This window comes from Stenella coeruleoalba (assembly GCF_951394435.1).
Source record: "Stenella coeruleoalba genome assembly, chromosome: 9".
In the NCBI taxonomy this organism is placed as follows: domain Eukaryota; kingdom Metazoa; phylum Chordata; class Mammalia; order Artiodactyla; family Delphinidae; genus Stenella; species Stenella coeruleoalba.
Genome location: NC_137155.1, coordinates 11,224,571 through 11,244,737, shown reverse-complemented (window position 1 = coordinate 11,244,737; position 20,167 = coordinate 11,224,571). Strand labels below are relative to the sequence as shown.

Genomic DNA, 20,167 nt, shown 5'->3' with positions numbered 1-20,167 from the left:
GCCTGCGCGCCTAGAGCCCGTGCTCCGCAGCAAGAGAAGCCACCGCGATGAGAAGCCCGCGCACTGCAACGAAGAGTAGCCCCCGGAGAGTAGCCCCTGCTCGCCACAACTAGAGAAAGCCTGCGCGCAGCAACGAAGGGCCAACGCGGCCAAAAATTAATTAATTAATTAATTTAAAAAAAAAGACGGGGACGTTTGGAGGGTTGGCGGCTTTTCAAAACCAGTGAACAAAAGTCCAGTGAACTCTGCCTTTACTGGGATTCAGATGGGGCTCAGGGCCGTTCGAGAGAAAGCGTTTTCAGGGCTAAGTAAAAATCCTGGACTTTTTTTTTTTTTTTTTAAAGGCCACTCAATGTGGACAATGGGTTTCATTATCTGCTCAGGGATCTCCTTGAATTCCCACTGATTTCAGATTCAGCACAAAGTTCATTAATATGGCTTTGTGTGCCTACAAAGGCCCGGAATTCGATCCTGTTTGTAAAGGGCCTTTAAGATGTAAAGTACCAGGGCTGAGCCTTGCCTGGCGGGCACCTCAGTGAAAGAAGCCTTAGCCTTGCGGGAATCCCAACCCTTCCTAGGTCTGTACTGGGCCATGGGGACAGACGAGGAGGGCGAGGAAAAACTCTAAAGCCATTAAGGGTTATAGTTTTAAAAAGTCAACTTAAGCTTTTCAAGTCCAAACTGGCCCCTCTCCGTGCTCCCCAAGGCTCTGGTGTGACAGGCACTGGTGCTGGGTCAGGTCCAGTGGCCCGATGCTCACTCGCAGTGCCAGACGGCACGTCCCCACTGCCACCTGCCTGCCTGCCACTGTGCAGAGCTGGGCTGTCTGACTCAGTTGCTGTTAGCCACGTGGGGCTATTTAAATTTAAAATTTTAAGCTAAAATTTAAAAATCAGTTCTGTGGTTGCTCTAGTCACATCTCAAATGCACATGTGTCTCATGGCCACCGTGTTGGACGGGGCGGGTCTAGATCAGTTCCTGCCAGCATCCCCCAAAGCTGTCAGCATCCTTTCTCCATGTCTCACGTCCCCTCCGTTTCGGAAACCCCTCTCAAGACCCCAGGAGTTTATCACAAACAGCACTCCAACCCTCTTCTCCCACCACTCATCACCTCGCACGGCCCCTGGAGTACAAGGAAGGACCCACAGGTGCAGGACTCCCCTAAGTGGACAGCTGGTCCCCGCCCCTTCGGTACTCACAGTGCATTTGTGAGGCTTCTCCCCCGTGTGCCTGCGCATGTGCACTACCAACATGTACTGGGCTTTGAAGGGTTTCTGTTCTCTCGAGCAATCTAGCCACCGGCACACGAACTCCTTCTTTTCTCCATGGATATGGTCGTTATTTATATGCTGGAGTTTGGAAAAAGAAAGACAGAAATAAAATGGAAATGTCCTACTCTTTTCTGAAGGCAAAAGAACGGAGTGCCCCAGATCCTCCAACCTTAAGTCCTAAAGACTCCACGGTACCTTTACTACACTGCAAACCTTTACTATATACCTTTACTATATTGAGGATGTTTCTTAAGTAAATTTGCTCTTACTGACTGTGGAGGGATACTTCCTAACTTGTAGGAGTGACCCGGTTTGCAAGAAGCCTGGTGTCCCAGAAAAAGTCCTTCAAGGGCATCAGAAGAGCAGAAACGGGGTGAGACACCCACGTCCTCTCTGGGCCTCCGTTATCTTTCATCGGCCAAGTCGGGGTCAAGGTGAACTGACCACAGAGGTGACTTCCAGCTCTCACTCCCTCCAGGCCTTGGGTAGCACCTTGGGTTAGTGCTGTGGCTCAAGACTGCAGAAAGGGCACACACACACACACACACACACACACACACACACACACACACAGTCTGTAACAAGGACCAAGAAAAACCAAAGCACTTTTTCAAACGACACTTTAGTTCCAATTAGTGGGCTCACCCCTTTGATAAGAATCACAGAGAAATAAATGTCCTTGATGCTGAAGATGAAAGCCAGGTGATGGTCAACAAAACGCTTAGTGTCTGAGGGTCTTTGCTGTCCTCATACACAAAATAAAGGAATGGATTCCCTAGTTTCTAAGGTTCTTCCCCGCTCTAGAATTCTGTTAATTTGGTTTTTAAAATGAAGACGAATTTCCCCGAATTCCAATTCAAAGTTTTAGGATCATTTTTTGATAGAGTTCCTTGGATTCATACATCAAATGTCCTACAACTGGGAGACACATGAAATCTACAGCAGCGCCAGAGGAACAGGTGGTTCTTAATCTGGACCAAATTCAAGTCTACTCCAGGAAGATGAGTCTATGACTTTAATGTCCAGTCACGGATGACGGAGGCAGTGTGTGCCCTAGGTTGATACTGTTGTTTTCATTCTCTGGTCACTCTTATTATTTGCCTTAATTCAAGGCCTTTGTGAGTCCTTTCTCCCACATACGTGGAAACACATCACTAAAAAATATGTGCAATGAGAGAAACCTCCTCTGGGTTCCCTGAGCCCCGTAACAGTGACATGACGTTTAATTGCTTTCCTGCGTAGGCTCTGGTTCCTAACTGAGTGGTCTCTGGGGAGCTGGTGGTAAAATTCCACCATCACTCGACCTTTCTCAGTTATTCCACTAGGCAGCTGGCTGCCGCAGGGGGGAAAAAAAAAAAAGCAGTCTGTTGTGCTGTTTGGGGAGTTTAAAACTGGATGCGGGCAGAGAAAAGCAATTGCTGTGTACTCTCCTCTCCTAGAACAGCTCTCAGAAAGCCCGAGAAACAGGGGAGAGTGGGTGACACAGCCCAGGGCGCAGGCAGACAACTAGGACTCTTTCAGGAGCTCTGAACACAACGAGGAAACCACACAGAATCACTCAGGTTCACGACCGCATCCCAACCCCTGGCAGACAGATGTGTGTTTCTTATAGAAAGCCAACTGCCTCAGTATGAGTGTTTCTTAAACGTGATGCTGGGAATAAGTTCATCTGTATCACTTTTCTAGGTTCCACATATAAGTGATATTATACAATATTTGTTTTTCTCTTTCTGACTTACTTCACTCTGTCCGACAGCCTAGAGACACAGACATAGAGAACAAACATGGATACCAAGGGGGGAAGGGGGCGTGGGATGAATTGGGAGATTGGGACTGACACACATACACTACTATATATAAAATAGATAACTGATGAGAACCTACTGTATAGCACAGGGAACTCTACTCAATGCTCTGTGGTGACCTAAATGGGAAGGAAATCCAAAAAAAGAGGGGATCTATGTATACGTATAGCTGACTCACTTTGCTGTACAGCAGAAACTAACACAACATTGTAAAGCAACTACACTCCAATAAAAAATTTTTAAAAACGTGGTGCAGGGGCACATACGTGGATGAAGAGAACAGATGTGCCGGCCAGGGGACAACACGCCATCTCTAAATTTATGCTTCGAGAACATGTCTGCATCTGTTCACATCACCCAGGATTGTCCCAGGTGGGTGCTGGAGCCCAGTCTTTAAGCCCACATGATACAGAGAGGTTCTATGAATTCTCCTTTCCAGGGAAAGCAATGAATGATCACACAAGTCCACTCCATACAAATTGCTCTTGGTTCCGTTTTTTTCCAAGTTATTAGGCATCAAGCTTCCTGGATGAAGAGGCATGAAAAGAAAATGAAGGAAGGAAGGCGGGGAGCGAAGGAGGATGGGAAAAAGGAGGCAGGCAAAGTTAAAACTGGGAAACGGTCTGAGAATCTGGGCTGAACCTGCTCCTTGAGTCGCGATCTACGCCTTTCGGTTTCACATTCTCAGCAACCGACAGTGGCCCGGGTACCTGGCGGGTCCTCCGTAAATATCTGTCGGACTGATCGGCTCATGTGAGAAACTGAACTTTCTCTGGACCAGAGAAATTATACTTGATGCTTTTGCCTAGCTTACTTCAAATGCATTTCATCCAGTATCCGTACAGTAAGGTATTAAGGCAGGTGTTCTATTACTTTAAAATAAGATACCATCAAGAATTCAAAAGGACTTGAACGATTCGAATGATAGCCCAGTGAGAACCCCGTCTTGCCGGGGAGAATAAAACAAATACTCAGCGACTGCCGACATTTCATTCATCGCCCACATATGGACACGTATGTACTGGGTACCACTCCACACCAGGCCCTGTGCTGGGGAATCAGACAGACCTGAGTCCTGCCCTGAGGAAATTACAGGGCAGGGACACGGAATTACTGGAGAGACACGGAATTACTGGAGGGGCACGGATAATGGCTTAAAGGACTATAGTACAATTATAGTTGTGATCAGCGTTTTGAAGGGAAATAAGAGAGTTTTAGAAAAACAATGAACAGGAGGTCCCAAATCCGTGGGGAACACCAGAGACCAGGGTTGGCTTCTCCAATGAAGCGGCGTTTGAAGTAGGACCTGAAGGATGAGTGGAGACTTGGCAGGTGTGCAGTTAAGGGTGTGGGTGGGGAGAAAGATGGACGGAAGCCCCTGGAGGAGGACAGAATTTAGTGCCTTTGAGGAACAGGGTGAGGAACACGCAGGGCAGGTGAGGATGGGCCAGGCTGAGGCAGGAGGCTTCCAGCACTGCCACTGCTTGGTGTAGTACGAAGGCACGCGTTTCCAGGGGTCCAGTGGATACCAGTGAGGTAGCCAAGCTTGGGCCCACCTAAAATGCAGAGTGCTGGGTCAGGTGTCCAGCAGGGAGACTGTAGGATAGACCCCTGCATAGAACTCAAGTGCACCCCACCAGAAAGCCAGCACTTGGACGCCTGCCCCAAGCGACCTGGAGTCACTCAGGGGAACGGGGATGACCGACACGGAAGCACCACCAGCAGCTAGTGAAGCAATGGACCCTGTCTCTTGCCTTCCCCATCATGCTGAAGGGAGCCAGACTCTAGGAGGAGAGGGAAGAGGTCCCCTCCTGGATGGGTGGTGCGGTAGGGGAAGAAGAAACAGCCTGCCAGCCCCCTAGAGCTGTGAGCCTGGCTGGTGTATGGAGGGGAGGCTCTGAGTGGAGAGCAGGTTAGAGGTTTAAATCGGATGGGACTTTAGTAACCAAAAGCGGCTGAGACGTTGTAGAATCTGCCGACCAGGGTGCTGAGGTACCTGCCACCGAGCTGGGAGGGTAGAGCTGACAACAGGCTGGTGAGGCCAGTGACTGCAAAGCGCAAACCATTTCAGATTAAAACCTGGCCAAGCTGCATCGGCCTTGGCCTCTGGGACAATATCTGAAAATCCCAGTGGCGGGAATCCAGTGCCCATCAGTAAACACAGCACCCCGTCTTGTCTCCGTGTGGGGAGGGACAGGCAGGCTTCTCGGGACCGTGGAAGCAATGTCACTTTCAGAAAGGTTAGCACCTTGGGAATTTTCCCTTTCTGCCCCGTAGAGGAGACCTAAGGTCTGTCTAATATGCTTTTGTAATTTTCTGAAACCGCTCTTGAGGGCCAACTTGGATTGAGATTACAAGTTATTTTTCTTTAAATGAGATTCTATGACCTCAGCCAGCAGGGAACAGGTCCACCTTCCTTGTCTTTAGGGTCCAAATACTGAGCACAGACATAATCAATTACTTCAAAGAAACACAGAAATCTTTCTGTTTATTTAGGTTATTTATTTATTCATGAAAATATTTACTTTATATTGGGGTATAGCTGATTAACAATGCTGTGTGAGTTTCAGGTGTCCAGCAAAGTGATTCAGTTATATACATACATGTATCTATTCTTTTTCAAATTCTTTCCCCATTTAGGTTATTACAGAATGTTGAGCAGAGTTCCCTGTGCTATACAGTAGGTCCTTGCTGGTTATCTATTTTAAACATAGTAAGTAGTGTGTATATGTCATTTTGCACCTTTGAGCTTAAAACATTCCCCGAAGCTAGATTTCAGGTGAAATTTAAAATTCTAAGAAATCATAGATTTTACACGTCCAGATGTCCTAAATATTTACTCTGCTAAAAAGGCTGCTTTGGCCTCTGCAGTGGGGTGCTCATGGAGGGCTCCTCTTAGGGCAGATCTTATAAAACATGAGCTCGGAGATGTGGGGGTGGGTGCATTGGAAGATGCCCCCCAGACCAAGTTGTGATAAGCTGTGTACCTTTGGACAATTCACCTATTCGGGCCTTAATTTTTCTCGTCTGTAAAATGAGCGTGATGAACTCCATCAGATGTCCACAAACTTTTTCTGTAAAAAGCCAGAGAGTAAATATTTCAGGCCTTTGCAGGCCAAAACGTTTCTGTTGGGGCAGCTCTCATCTGCTGCTGGATCAGGAGAGCAGCATAGACAGCACACGGTGCAGCTGTTTGTTTATGGAGGCTGAAAAGTTCACATATCCTGGGGTATCCGTTACATTTTTTTTTCTAATTATTTAGAACTATAAGAATCATTCTTAGCTCATGGGCTGCACAAACACAAGCAGTAGCTAGATTTGGCCTGTGGGCCATTCATTCGCTCTCCCTGAACGAGATGACTTCAAAGTTTCCTTTCTGGGCTAACAGAGCCCTTGACAGTCTCGGTCAGGCTGGCTCTGAAGCCTGAGGAAGTAAAATTAGAAGGAGGTATGTTTCAGCGCCAGAGCAAAGAGAAGGCAGTAAAAAGGAATAAAAGTCAGGGTCCTGGGATAACACGAGGGGAGGGAGATAGACAGATGTCCCCCTCTGCATCATGGTCCTGGGACTGGATGGAAAAAGCACCCCTTTTTTGCTCACCAAAACCCTAGGCAGTTAAGAAGAGTCGTACGCAGCGAATTCTTAACACTCAACAAACAGGTCGATCCCCTGGGACGCCGGCCTGAAATTTGATGGGCCTGTGTTTATTTGTGGTTTCACTGAAAATTTGCCTTCCTGGCAGTGAAAAGGTTAATCAAATATATAAATAATTTAATTGGAAGGAAAATAATGCATGATTAAATTCCAAACTAATCCAGCACAAAGACATGCAATTTGCCAGAGGCCTGAGCGCCAGAAAGAGATAGATGGTGTAAATTACGGCGGTGGAGGCCAACCCTCTCCGCGGGGCCAGTCCGGACGCTCCCTGTCTGAATAAACAGGACGAAGATGCCGGGACCAGGCACCCCCAGAAAGGCTGAATCCAGACTCTGAGCTTTCCGATGAAATGGGATTGTAAGCATTTGCCCCAGGAAACTGATGGCTGATGAAACAAATAAAGCAAATAAAACATCTCAGGAGCCCATAGCCAACCAACCAAGCTGGTATTTGGCCATCGTGATCATGTGTGTAGCAAGATGAGCTAAGACCCAGGATTCCTGTCTCTTGCACTCCCCATGGAGCTTTGGGGGCAGGGAGAAAGGTGGGGGGAATCACTCCAGTTGGCCTGGCCATTGGGGAAGTGGAAGGGACATCTTTGTTTTCAGGGCTTCTCTCTGGGAAGCCCAGCCCGTTGGCGTCAACCTCGGAGGCTGCAATGGTGCAGGAGGGAAACTGAAGCTTTTCTTTTACCAGCAGCAAAATGGAAGCCCACGGTGATTTCACTGGGCTGATCAGGGTCCTTTCTTCTTGTTTCTTATTGCACTCTGAGTTCAGAGCTGACAGTTCGTCCTCAGTCTATTCCTAACCCTTCAGAGGAAACACACACATGCTGTCCATCTATCCCGAATGTTCACTGCTCCCCAAATAAAGCTGCTATTCAAGCAGTTTGTGAACCTTGGAAGCACACTTCTGCTTCCTTTTCTAGCTCCCTCTCGTTTGGCCTGATTCCCCACCGACTCCCACCCAGAAAGCATCGTCCCGTGGATGGGCGAGCATCCTCCATTCTAAGCGGCTTCCTCGGAGAAGAGGCTACAGCGTGGCTCAAAGGTGTGTGTGGAAGGTTTGCACCTCCCCGTGCACACTCGGCCGGGCTAAGGTTAATCAGCAAACACCTTGCTGTTGCTTGCGATTCATTCTCTAAAGAAGCCAGGCTCCTTAACGTCAGGAAGGTAAATTCCTTCCACTGTTGTAATGAAAATATTACGGTTAAACACACCTAAGCACAGCGAAGGCAGGAAATGTAAAGCTTCAGACTCAAACGTCACCATCATTTCCATACGGCTCCCCCGGGCATATACATTACACACCAGTCTTTCTGTCAGTATTTAGTGTTTCTCAAATAACACGGAACTTTTTCACCAACTTAAAAGAGTTGCTACAAGGTTAAGTTGCCAAGATTTTCACAGCACAAGGTACATGTAAAAGCAAAGAGTTACGGTCTATAGAAAAATAACGTTCAGGTAAATATGATCTCTCTCCGCACACAAATGTCGTTTAACAGAACTTGATCGTTTGAAACTTCTCAGGATTGGCTCAGGAAGTATGTTAAGAAAGGCTTCTAGTTTGGCGTGGGATGGGGTAGCAACAGGTAAACAATTTTAAGGAAGCTCAATTTTCAACTGGTTTCCTGATTTTATAATATCAATCTATGACTAGCTCTTGACCTAGTAGCCCAGAGATTTTTCTGCAAAGGAGAGAGAGGGAAAAACAATTTAGAATCAAGTACATTCAGACTGATTCAAGGGAGGGGTTGAAATGCTTTGCCTAAAAGAAAACTGTCTCCAAGAATCCCTCAAAACTTTCCATCTGAAAGGTGGCATACACCTTCTTGTTTTGTGTATTTTTTTTTTTTTTAAAGTTGAGAGAGTAAGTAGCAGAGCTAGGACTAGAACCCAGGTGTTTTTATTATTAATTAATTTATTTATTTTTAGAAGATGTTGGGGGTAGGAGTTTATTAATCAATTAATTTATTTTTGCTGTGTTGGGTCTTTGTTTCTGTGTGAGGGCCCTCTCCAGCCGTGGCAAGCGGGGGCCATCCCCCATAGCGGGGCGTGGGCCTCCCACTATCGCGGCCCCTCCTGCCGCGGAGCACAGGCTCCAGACGCGCAGGCCCAGCAGTTGTGGCTCATGGGTCCAGCCGCTCCGTGGCATGTGGGATTCCCCCTAAACCAGGGCTCGAACCCGCATCCCCCACACTAGCAGGCAGACTCCCAACCACTGCGCCACCAGGGAAGCCCTGTTTTGTGTATTCTTTGACACACGTAACATTTGCAGAAGTTTTACAACTGTCATGACATGGATTTTATTAGGGAGAACCTGTGATAGGATTCCTTAAGGCTTTACTAGGCAGAAGTGAAAAAAGCAGGAATCAGAGACTACCAGGGCTGAAACAGGCCTTTTATCTCAATATGCACTTTAATTTTAGATAAATAAAATAATTTAAATGGTTTCAGTGGCACCCATCATTCTTCCTGGCAGAGTATTTAAAAAGCTATAATTGTTTGCTGTGGGAGAGATCTTCATGAAGACCTCACAAAATGACTGTTTCAGTTCACACTGGCTAATAAAAATACCCAAGTATCTTTCAGTTTTTTGATCTAAGTATAAAATTATACAGAAAAACATTCAAAGGACTCAAGAGTTTGGGTACAGAACTGCCCTCTCTTCCTAAAAGTAGAATTTTTTCCTATTTCTGATCTGTGAATATTAGAAATTAGGGTGATATAAAAATTAAAATGTGTTTCTTGGTTGAGAATAAATAAATATATGTGCTTCTTCGTTAACAAGGAGTCCCCCTGACAGTTATTAAAATCTTGTTTCTATCTATAAATTTGTAATGATATTATTTTATTTTATGGGTAAGAAAGGCAGTGTTCTTTAAAAAAGTTAATGTCTGGACAAAGCGCTTTGCAGTGTTGAATTTAGAGAATGGAAACCAACTTTCAAGTTGTAAAAATGAGTAGAAAGATGGAGAAAATGAAACTATGTGCAGAGTTGTAAACAAAACAAAATGAAAACATCGTACGCTAATAGGTAAATTCATATGTACGTTCGAGGAATTTAATGCAAAGTAGCACATGATGGAAAAACTGGTATTTTCCTAATGCATGCGATAGGCTAAGATTCACTAAATGCTCGTGGAAAATTCGAGCACAGGTAATTCAGAATCTCTACGTTTTTACTTTTGTTGTTACACTGAATTAGCAAATAACTAGGTATAAATGGATAATCTGATATAATCTATCTAAGCTGATACCCCCTCCCCCATAAGAAGTGCATGTGTTACTGGTTCAAACTCAAGTACACAGAATAATATACCGGCTTAATATTAAGCCAGTATATTAATTAATGATTAAAATGATCTAATATTAAGGAGATTTCAGTTTTTGAGAAGAATGTTTAAAAAGAAAAATGTATATATTATTGATTCATGTTATTGATTTCACTTAGGTAAAAAGAAAACATTCTCATTCTTGAAAATGGATTAAGGGTCTCCAATTCCTTGTGAGAACCGACGCGCTCTTTCTCTTACAATTCTGCTCTCTGAATTCTAAGTTATTTTCCTAAAACATGGATGTAATTCTCTTTTGAGAGGGTTCTCTTACAGTTTAATAAGGTGGCTTTTGTTGAAGAAGGACTCAGAATTTCTTTTCTTGGAAGAGCTGAGAATCCCATTGAGATTTTAAATAGAGATGTAATGTGGTTTCATCACACCCTCCAAGCTTCTAAGACTCTGTTTACATCATTTCTCAAGTTACTGGGCACATTTAATTATTTATCTTCTTCTTCAACTTTTGTTTCGGCCCAAAAGGCAATAAAAACACAAACTCTCCCTAAGCAAATTGATTGGGGGCCTGGTTAAAAAAAAAAAAAAAAAAGAATCCAAAGAGTGAAGCAGGTAAGGATTGAGTAGTACCCGTTCTAGAAATATTAAGAATACTACTCATTCCAGACAGGCAAAACAATTTCAACTGTGTAATCATGGAATGAAATAATTTGGAAAACCAGTCTCTCCAAAAGCATCTTCTATTTCATCTCTTTGCAATGAACAAATCCACCAAACAGTAAGTACCAAGCTTTCTGACCAAAAGTGTAGCTCCAAAACAGAAGAGGCCGGAATCTCTGGCAAAGGCCCCACCTTCTGTTCCTCAACCACCTCCTAGGCTGAGAAGAATGGCAGGGACAAGGGATCCAGGGAAGGTGGTCCTCTCCCAAGGACCAAATGAAATCAGTCACTCACATGTAGGAGTCATTTCTAAGAGTCCCCTGTATCTGGAAAGCACTACCATCCATGGCAACGGCCTTTATTGCCAAGCAAAAGATTTCAGAAGCCGCACTGTGTCCTAGAGCATTAAAATCCTTCCACCTTGTGGGCTTGGATTTCTGCCACAGACAGAAAGGAGGGTTAATGGGTGGTGTCTCCGTGTACTAAGAATTCCAACTAGTATCTGCATAGTAGTTACACTCTGCAACTTATTGTCACAATAATTCTTCTGTTATAAAACCTTGAAAGGTAGGTTAGATAGGTACAATCATATAATTACAACAGCACATCTTGCACTTTTAATGTGAGAAGCTTAATGTTTTCTCACACACACACACACACACACACACACACACTCCGTGACTAGCTGTAAGAAGAAGGAAGACTCATTTTTTTTTAACGTCTCCCTGAATGCAAAGGTAGATACAAACTCTTCCTGTTTGTGATATAAAATATTAAGAGTACCATTATCTAGAGGCATACAAAGTATTAGCCTTTAATTACCTCTTAATTTTTATTTATTTATGTATTTATGTATGTATGTATGTATTTTCTGATCAAATTTCTTTTTAAAATTTTTTTACTGAAGTATAGTTGATTTACAATGTTGTGTCAGTTTCAGGTATACAGCAAAGTGATTCAGTTACACATGTATATATCTATTATTTCCCAGATTCTTTTCGCTTATAGGTTATAACAAACTATTGGGTACAGTTGCCAACTAAATTTTTATGATCGCAGCAATCACCAGGAACCTGAATATCCAGGCATTGCTCTTTGTAAAGAGCCTAAACATACAGTATGATTATGAGAAAATTCAAAACTCCAGAAAAAATAAAGGTGAATTAAAGATGCGATTTGACTCTGACTCTTCACTACCCTTATAAAAGCAACCGTGTTCCCTCCACTCAAGTCTGATTCTGAACATTCCAGCAATCAGCCCCTGAGCCGGCATCCTGTTTTGTTCATTTCGATGTCATAATTTTAATGGCTAGAATCTTTGTGAAAGTAATAACAAATGCAATAAAACGTATTTGGATTTCAAATCTATTTTTAGTATCTGGAGAAGAGTCAAGTATCTTTTGTTTTAATGAAATCCTTTGAAGATATGGGATAGAAAAGTTATTCTGGGTCCAGCCCAGTCCAAACGACGTCCCTGGCCAGGACCCTACCTGAAGGTCTTCTGCCCATCACCTTGCAAAGGAAGAATCCTCCTGCGTGAAAAGTGGCAGGAGAGTTCCTCGGCAATCAGAAAAAGATTCGGTGTGCGTGTGTGTGCAAAGAAGGCAGTGGTGACTGTTGATGGTACAAACACAGGCAAATCTCAAGAACTATTGGAAGAAACGAAGGAGGCAGGCAACCAGGCAAAATTATCCATTTGGAAATCTGCCCACAGTCCTGCTGGGCTGACTCATTCATTCACTATTAACTCAATGCTTATTTATGATATGACAGTTACCGCGCTAGACGCTGAACAGCCAAGACTGAATAAGACACGTCCACTGGATCTTGTCCAAGACTGGCTGTCAGAACGCAGAAAGGAATACTGCTTAAAAATTAGCTTTCACATCATGGACACCTTTGCAATTAAGTAAGCCACCCAGAAGAATGCACGAGTCCCCACATCATAGAAAACTAGCAGGCCCGTTGCCCAGAGCTTTTCCAGGCCTGTCTTACCAAAGCAAAATAAAAAGGAAACCCCTAGACCTCTCAGCTTTAGCAAGCTTTCAACATGTAGAGCAATTTACCATTTTTCAATCAACTCTTAACTTATTCACATGCTACCCTCCATGAGGCGGGGTGAATGGCTTTAAGCTGCAGACCCCAGGCAACAAAAAGAAGGTTTAAGCAGGTCAGTGATCAGATTCGTGTTTAGAAAAGGTAACTCTAGTAGGTGTCATAGAGGACCTGGACAGCAAACCCATTTAGGGAGCTGCTCTAATTACCCAAGAGAGATCTGTGGCCTTGAACTGAGGGCAGAGGCCATGAGGATGGCGGGAAGGGGCTCCATTTGAAAGACCCTTGGAATAATGTGTGCAGGGTGAATTAGAGAGAGGTATAATAGGTGGTACCAAAGTTTCTAGCTTGAAAGATTCTGAGACAATAACTGGCATGGGAGGTCAAACAGATTTGAGAGAGATTCTGTTCCTGTTTGAGACATGACATATTGGAAGTGCTTCTAGGACATCTCCGATAGAGAAGACAAGTCTAAACATAAAGATTTAAGAAACAAAGAAAGGTTGTAGCTGAAAAACGAGGGCAGCTCCCTTCCCTACCCCATATTGTCTTTGGTGACCCCAATACCCAGAATTTTAAGGATTTCACAAAGCCCAGTTTGAAAATCCCTGACCTACGGAGACTGTACAGAGGATGAAGAAGGACAGCAATTAGAAAAGATGGGAGACCGGTGTTGAAGAGATAGGGAAACAAAAAAGGAAATAAAGGAGAAAACAAAGGAGATAGAACAAAATGGCGGCGACTGGGGCACATCGACCGTGTTGGGTGGATTTGGAAGACTCCTGGGCAGATGTTGACAGATGAGTTACAGCAGTAAAAGCTGTTTTCTTCCAGAGGCAGCTTCTCAGTTCCCGTAAGTCTGGACGGATCAGATAGGAAAGAGAAAATGTCTAGGAACATGTGGAGAGCGTGAACTTAAGAAGGGAAACCACTGGCTCATTTGTCATTCCCAGGCTGGAAGGGGCTAAAGAATGGTTGATAGAAGTCGGCAGTCTTCCTTTTTTAAGCTATTTGCTGTTTTGAACCCTTTTTGTTTTCCCCAAGGCTGTCTATAAAATTCAGTTCTGTGTAACAGCGTTCATCAAGGAGATAGGCAGAGCTGAAGAAGTAAAGACCACCGGCATCTTGCAGTCCTGTGCACAGAGTGCAGGAAACGGAGCATCAGTGGGGACCGAGTGCCCAGCAAGACAGGAGATGGAATGAGAGGGAATCCAAGACCACCTAGACCATGCAGGGTGGGGGGGACCGGACAGAACGTGGACGGAAGTGCAGAGCCAATGCCTTAAAGGAAAATGCCACTTCAGAGGCTGGACAACCTGGCCGGAAAGGCAGCTTGGAGACACCTGGGTTACATCTAGGATGGGGCCACTAATTCAAGATTATTTTACCTCCTTCAAGTCTTCTTGGAATGCTGCTTCCCTCATGAGACTGACCACCCCATTTATAACACAACCTCCTCCCCCCTGAACTGTCCACCCCACTTTTCCTGCTGCTCTATCCCCCCGCTTATCACCCCTAAATACTATAATTTACATACAGAGATTGTGTATGATTTATTGTCTGCCTTCCCACAAGAATGTCAATTCCACACAGGCAGAGATTTTTATTGATTTTGTTCAATGATGTTTCCCAAGTGCCTGGAACCGTGCCCAGCATATAGTAAATGCTCAATTAATATTTGTTGGAGGAATGCATTATTGGAAATACCACGTTTAGAACTGATGCGGTCCCAGGCGTCAATATACTCCCAACCTCTTAGGTTTGTGCTTTAAGAACCAGAAGCCACAGGAAACAGAAGCAATTTCCTGTGATTCCTCTACTCCCAACAATCGGATAAATCTCAGCATCTCATATGCCTTTAGGGTCCACCAAGCAAAGCCCCCTTTTATATTTCAATTGTAAATTGAGATTTTGAACTAGTAATGACATAATTCAAAGTTATCTTAGTTGGTTCCTGTTCATTATTAAAGAAAAGGAATTCTAAGCTTTATTTTTGCCCACCATGACAATGTTGACGTAACTTTGGGGTAAAGGCCCTAACATTTAAGTGGTAATCCTAACTTTCAATGTTATGTTCCACTGTTTGTAGAAAGCAAATAATCTTATGTTTTCCCATAGGTTTCTTTTGAAATAATTCAATAAAGCTTCCCATGAAGGAGAGAGAAAAAGGCCAAGTTACCTTGTGATTAAGCTACACTCTATCTCACTGGAATTTGGCCCCCTGGCTATTGTTTTTGTGGATAGTTTATACTGAGGTTTCTTCCTAATGTAATGCTGTTAAGTAACAGAAGACTGAAGGGCATATTTCCTCTTTAATCTGCTTGTGGAAATCTCATTAATGAAATGGAAATTTTGCCCCCTTCCATGACTAAAGTGCTTGAAGAGACAGAAACAAGGAAGTAAGGTTGCTCCTATAGAGTTTCAGCTGGACAAATAAACGAGGAAGGCATTACACTGAGATGCAGGTTTCAACCTGGCAACTTTTAAAAACATTTAAAAAATTAAGGGTATGTGTGTACGAAGTGATTTGTGGGCTCTCCAAAAGAGAACTGGGAAGCCAGCCCTCCTCGCACTACTTTTCAGATGGTGAAATCACTCCTGGGGGAGGATGACTCTCCTTGAATTTCAGCCATTTATGCATTTTTTTTTTTTTTTGCTTTGCCTTTCACCTCCCCACCAAAGTAAGAATTTCATTTCTCAAGAAGTGCTAAATTATTCCTAAAAATATGTTTTTAATTTGAGGGCTTGATTCTATAAAGCATATTTTTATAAGCACGTTTTCCTAGGAAAATGTGGCCAGTGTATACTGAGTAATCATGCAACTTTTAAAGTTTCATTTGACCCCTTCAAGCGAATGCATGCCTCTGACATATAGGTGGCTAGCCTAATTGTCTCCACATTGCATATCTGAACAGAATATTAATACAGTGTGATTATAACAGCACAGAAACTGGTTAAAAGTTTATGAATGTTAACACTCTATAGGGGAACAATAGGGAATGCACTTGCCCCCAAACCAGAGACTGAAGCTAATGGAGACTCAATGTTTGGTCCAAATTTTGTCACCTGGTTATTTCAAGTAACAGTGTACTATATGTTTGTTATCTTTTCTAGATGGTCTGCAGAATGACTTCTGTGAATTTCACTTTTCAGGTAACTCAACCACAAGTACTGAAACAGAGCAGGACCCTGTCGGGCTCCTGGGCACAGAAAGCTTTCTGTGTCCCCCGTTTCTTGTTTGCAGGGAATAGGCTTCAGCCTCCATGACCCTCCCTGAATTCCAAACAGCAGGTTCAAACAGTTGCTCATCAGGGAAGGGAGGGAATGTAGACACAAGGGAGAGTCAAGAAACAATAGTGCAGCCTTGGGGCAGGGTCCCGGTTCCCCCTCAAGGGCTACACATAACAGTATCTTTGAGCTCTTCTGCACGGCTAAAATCCCCAACAAATGGAAGATGTTAACTATCTGATGAAGCATTCTTCATTCCAGAGAGAAGGTCACAGTTTGATAACCGTCAAGAACCACAGAAGCGCATCAGGAAACCACCTGAGGCCTGATTAAAGGAATGCAGGCCCTGCACACACCCTGATCCTTATCAGCAACCCAACCCTCGAACCACTGCTATAAAACTTCTCATCAAGGCCCCTCAGTTTGGGGACACACAGTTTTTGAGGGCATGAGCCCATGGCGTCACCCTATGCCTGGCAAAGCAATAACGCTATTCTTTTCTACCTCACCCGAAATTCAGTCTCCAAGATTTGACTTGGCACAGGTGCACAGGGGCCGAGTTTTCGGCATCAAGTCCATTGCACAGGGCCATGGGAGGTGGCACAGGCATCACGGCCATTCTTGCTTTGTCCCCATCTTGGCTGTTTCTGGGCACATGGCCTGTAGGCTATATGCGCAGTACATTTGTTCACACAAATGCTCGTGCCTCGCCTGCTCGTCCAACGTCTCTCTGTCTGGCTCACTCCTCCCCATTCTTTATCTCCCTCAGGAGGCTTTCCTTGACACTGGGAGAGGTTCGGTAACTTACCAGAGAGTGTGCCATGAATTCCTGGCATAGGCAGTAAGAACAGAATGCAGGGCTAAACTTTCCACCTACACAGGGACGGAACTTAGAAAAAAGGTGGCGAATTCACAGCCAAAAAAGAGTTGGATCGTGTGTCAGAAATAAAGGGCCAAAAGCTCACCAGAGGGGGGATTTCCCAGAGTTGTTTTTTTTTTTAATGAAATGCTACAGAAAGTACACTGACAGGAGAGAGGGACCTGTATCCTTAAAGGAGGAAGGGAAAGAAGAAAACACATGCGTTCCTGCAGACAGACAGACAGACACACACACACACACACATACACACACACACACACACACAGTGTATCCTGTTTATACTTTGTGTGTATTCCAAGATCCTAGAACCCAGGGTACTATCAAAACCAATAACTAGCATTACAAGAGTTAAATAAGTTATCTTTGGTTGGAAATGGCCTTGACCTCTAGCAACTGGTGGTCTGGAAGGAGCTATCAAATCAAAAAGAAATTTCCCTTTACTTCAAATGCTAAGTTTGCTGTTTTTGGATCCCAGGGTCCGTGGTTCAACTCCCAGAAGGGACGTGTTAACACTTCATAACATCTGATGGAGGAAGGATGGCTATTTTTAGGAAATTCATTTTCAGAAGCTAAATGCCTTCAAATTACATGTACACACATCTACACAAACTGCAAATCCTCTTTATTTCTGTCTTGAATCATTCTTATTAAAACGAGCTGGGTAATTTTCCTAAGGTAATTTCTCACTTAAAAATTACTGGTTTAGAATAATGATGGTTTTCCCCTCATGACTGCCTGAGAAAGCATCTCCTCCTATAGTCATGGCCGATACACTTCCCCAGTGGTTTTCACTGAACGTCAGCCGTTCAAACATTCCCAACCTGTACCTTTAAAATGCTCAACACAGAGAATTCCCTGTGGGTTAGTCAACTGCTGGCTCATGTACAAAGAAAATACTGTATTTTGCTCTGAAGAGCTTTCTGCATCAATTTAAACACAGTGAGACAGACACAATATCCCAGAGAGAGGAAAACCTACCTTATTACATTCCTGACCCGAGAGGAAGGATTTGCCCTGAGGACATAAAAGGAATCCATAGGGGTGTGGGGAGAGTTATTTAATCCTAAACATAAAAACAGTTCATAATGTGGCATGACAATGCTTTTAATCGCTGACATAATTGTAATATGTATATATAATATGATACAAGGAAGGCAAAGGCAGTTTGCTTCTCAGCCTTAAAGGCTTTCTTCGATACCTTCCTTTAGGTCTTCTGCATTTTGTACATGCTTAGGGGAATTTTCAGGGGGAGGTAACGTGATATTATAAGGATTCTTTCTCAGTAAGATCACATCTTGTTCCGATTTGAGTCGATGCATCTGTATGCGGTAAGTGTGGTCAAGCAAAACTTTGAGCTCCGTGAATGCAGTGTTTTACAAGTCTTCCCTGATTTCCTGTGCAAGTCCACGGGCCATGAAATGATGGGCAGAAGACCGGGATTTTTATTCATATTGCAAAGCTGCAGGGAGGGATGCGGCATCTCAGGTGTGAGTGCTGTGCGCGGTTCCCATTTCCCTTTTATGGCTATATAAAAAGTTTTTTTTTTTTTTTTTTTTAAACGGGAGTTTAGGTTTGGGCTTTTTCCCCCTCTGATGTTTCCATACACGACATAATCTAAACCTCAACTGCCATCTCCCAGGAAAGAACTGCATCCTTGCCTTACTGGTTGGGAGGCTGATAAAGAAAGGGGACATTTGGAGAAGTTCAGCTCCCGCCCCGCCTCTTCAACGTTATTTATGGAAAGGATTTTTACAGCATCCTTAAAAGCGGCTATGTGATGGCTGGACTGCCAACTTTGCAGGTCAACTTTTTTACGCCAGGCTGCCTGTGACCGAGGGGTTGGCAATGTTCACATTTTATTAAAGTGAATGTTACTGACGTTCCCTGGCGGAGCCCACGATCATTCTAGATCACGGAGTATCAGAGCCACTGCTGCTCTCAGCAGTCCTAGGATTAGACGAGCAAAAAAGAAAGCGTACAACACAATGGAAATTCAACGAGAAAGAAAGAGGTGGAAAAGGATGAGCTGGCGTCCCAGCTGGACGTTAGGGTTAAGTGTGCCCTAACTCTGAGATTTCGCTAATGGGACCTTCTGCTTTACATTGGGGATGGGTTTATTTTGCACGAGCGTGGTTTTCCCCCCTTCCAGGCTGCTTCCTGAGTCGAAGGACTGGATCTCATTCATCTTGGTGCCCCACTGGCCTTTACTGTGACTTCCGCACGGCAGGTGCTCAGGAAACGGTGCTCAGCTGAACGACATGAATCCAAGATACGACCCCATAATCTCAGTTTCCTCATATTTCATTGTAGCTGGAGTCGGCTAGATGCACTAAAAAGATTTTCTCAATCTAACTCTCATATCCATGTTTTTCTTGCTGTGCTTTGGACGGAAACTTAGGCTCTAGGGCACAAGACAGCTCCTAGGTGCCTGCTGCCCAGACTTTTTTTTTTCTTCTTCCCTTCTTTTGGCAAGAGTCAAGGATGAGGCATTCTTTTTGGTTCAGATGTTGTCATTAAGCTGGTCCACCAGGTCATCTCAGGGTAATGCTTAGAAAGAGGAGGTAAATGATGGAAGTGGTCATTAGGGACTTGGGTGAAGGGCTGACTTCATTTATTTTACAAGTAAACTGAGACGGCCGAAGTAATCAATATATGGTACCTCTTCTAAGGGAGTCTCACCGCGGGCTCAAATTCCAAGCATGTGACAGAGAACACTGTATTTTCTTTGTACATATTTTCAAAACCAGCTCCTTTACTTCATCTTATCTGAAGTGTCCAGAAAGCCTGTAAAAACCATTCAAAGGATGCCCAAGAGTGGACGCAACAGCTGCTTCTCACCCCAGCAGGATGTGGGTTATGTCAAACAAACTGGTAATGGGGCTTCCCTGGTGGCTCAGTGGTTGAGAGTCCGCCTGCCGATGCAGGGGACACGGGTTCGTGCCCCGGTCCGGGAAGATCCCACATGCCGCGGAGCAGCTGGGCCCGTGAGCCATGGCCACTGAGCCTGCGCGTCCGGAGCCTGTGCTCCGCAATGGGAGAGGCCACAGCGGTGAGAGGCCCGCGTACCGCAAAAAAAAAAAAAAAGAAAGAAACAAACTGGTAATGAAACAGGAATGGGCCTATTCCACAACCATCCGTTACATAACCTTTCCCTTCTTTAGTGCCTCAAAAATAAATTCCATTTCTCACCTTTAACACCTCTCACCAGACTATGAAATACAAAATGCATGACTTTTAGCAAGGAAGTAACATAAGGAATCACAGCATTTCAATAGAGCACTTAATTTTATTGGCAGAGGTTCTAAATGGTGTTAACATAATATT

At 44.2% G+C, this 20,167-nt stretch overlaps 1 protein-coding gene across 1 annotated transcript in view; it reads right to left on the bottom strand.

Moving 5' to 3' along the window:
* Positions 1-20,167, bottom strand: part of GLI3 (GLI family zinc finger 3) — a 284,837-nt gene that overhangs the window by 13,800 nt on the left and 250,870 nt on the right. The window contains exon 11 of the mRNA XM_079931031.1: positions 1,200-1,349. Within this exon, the coding sequence (XP_079787157.1) occupies positions 1,200-1,349 (150 nt within the window). The remainder of the gene's footprint in view (positions 1-1,199; positions 1,350-20,167) is intronic.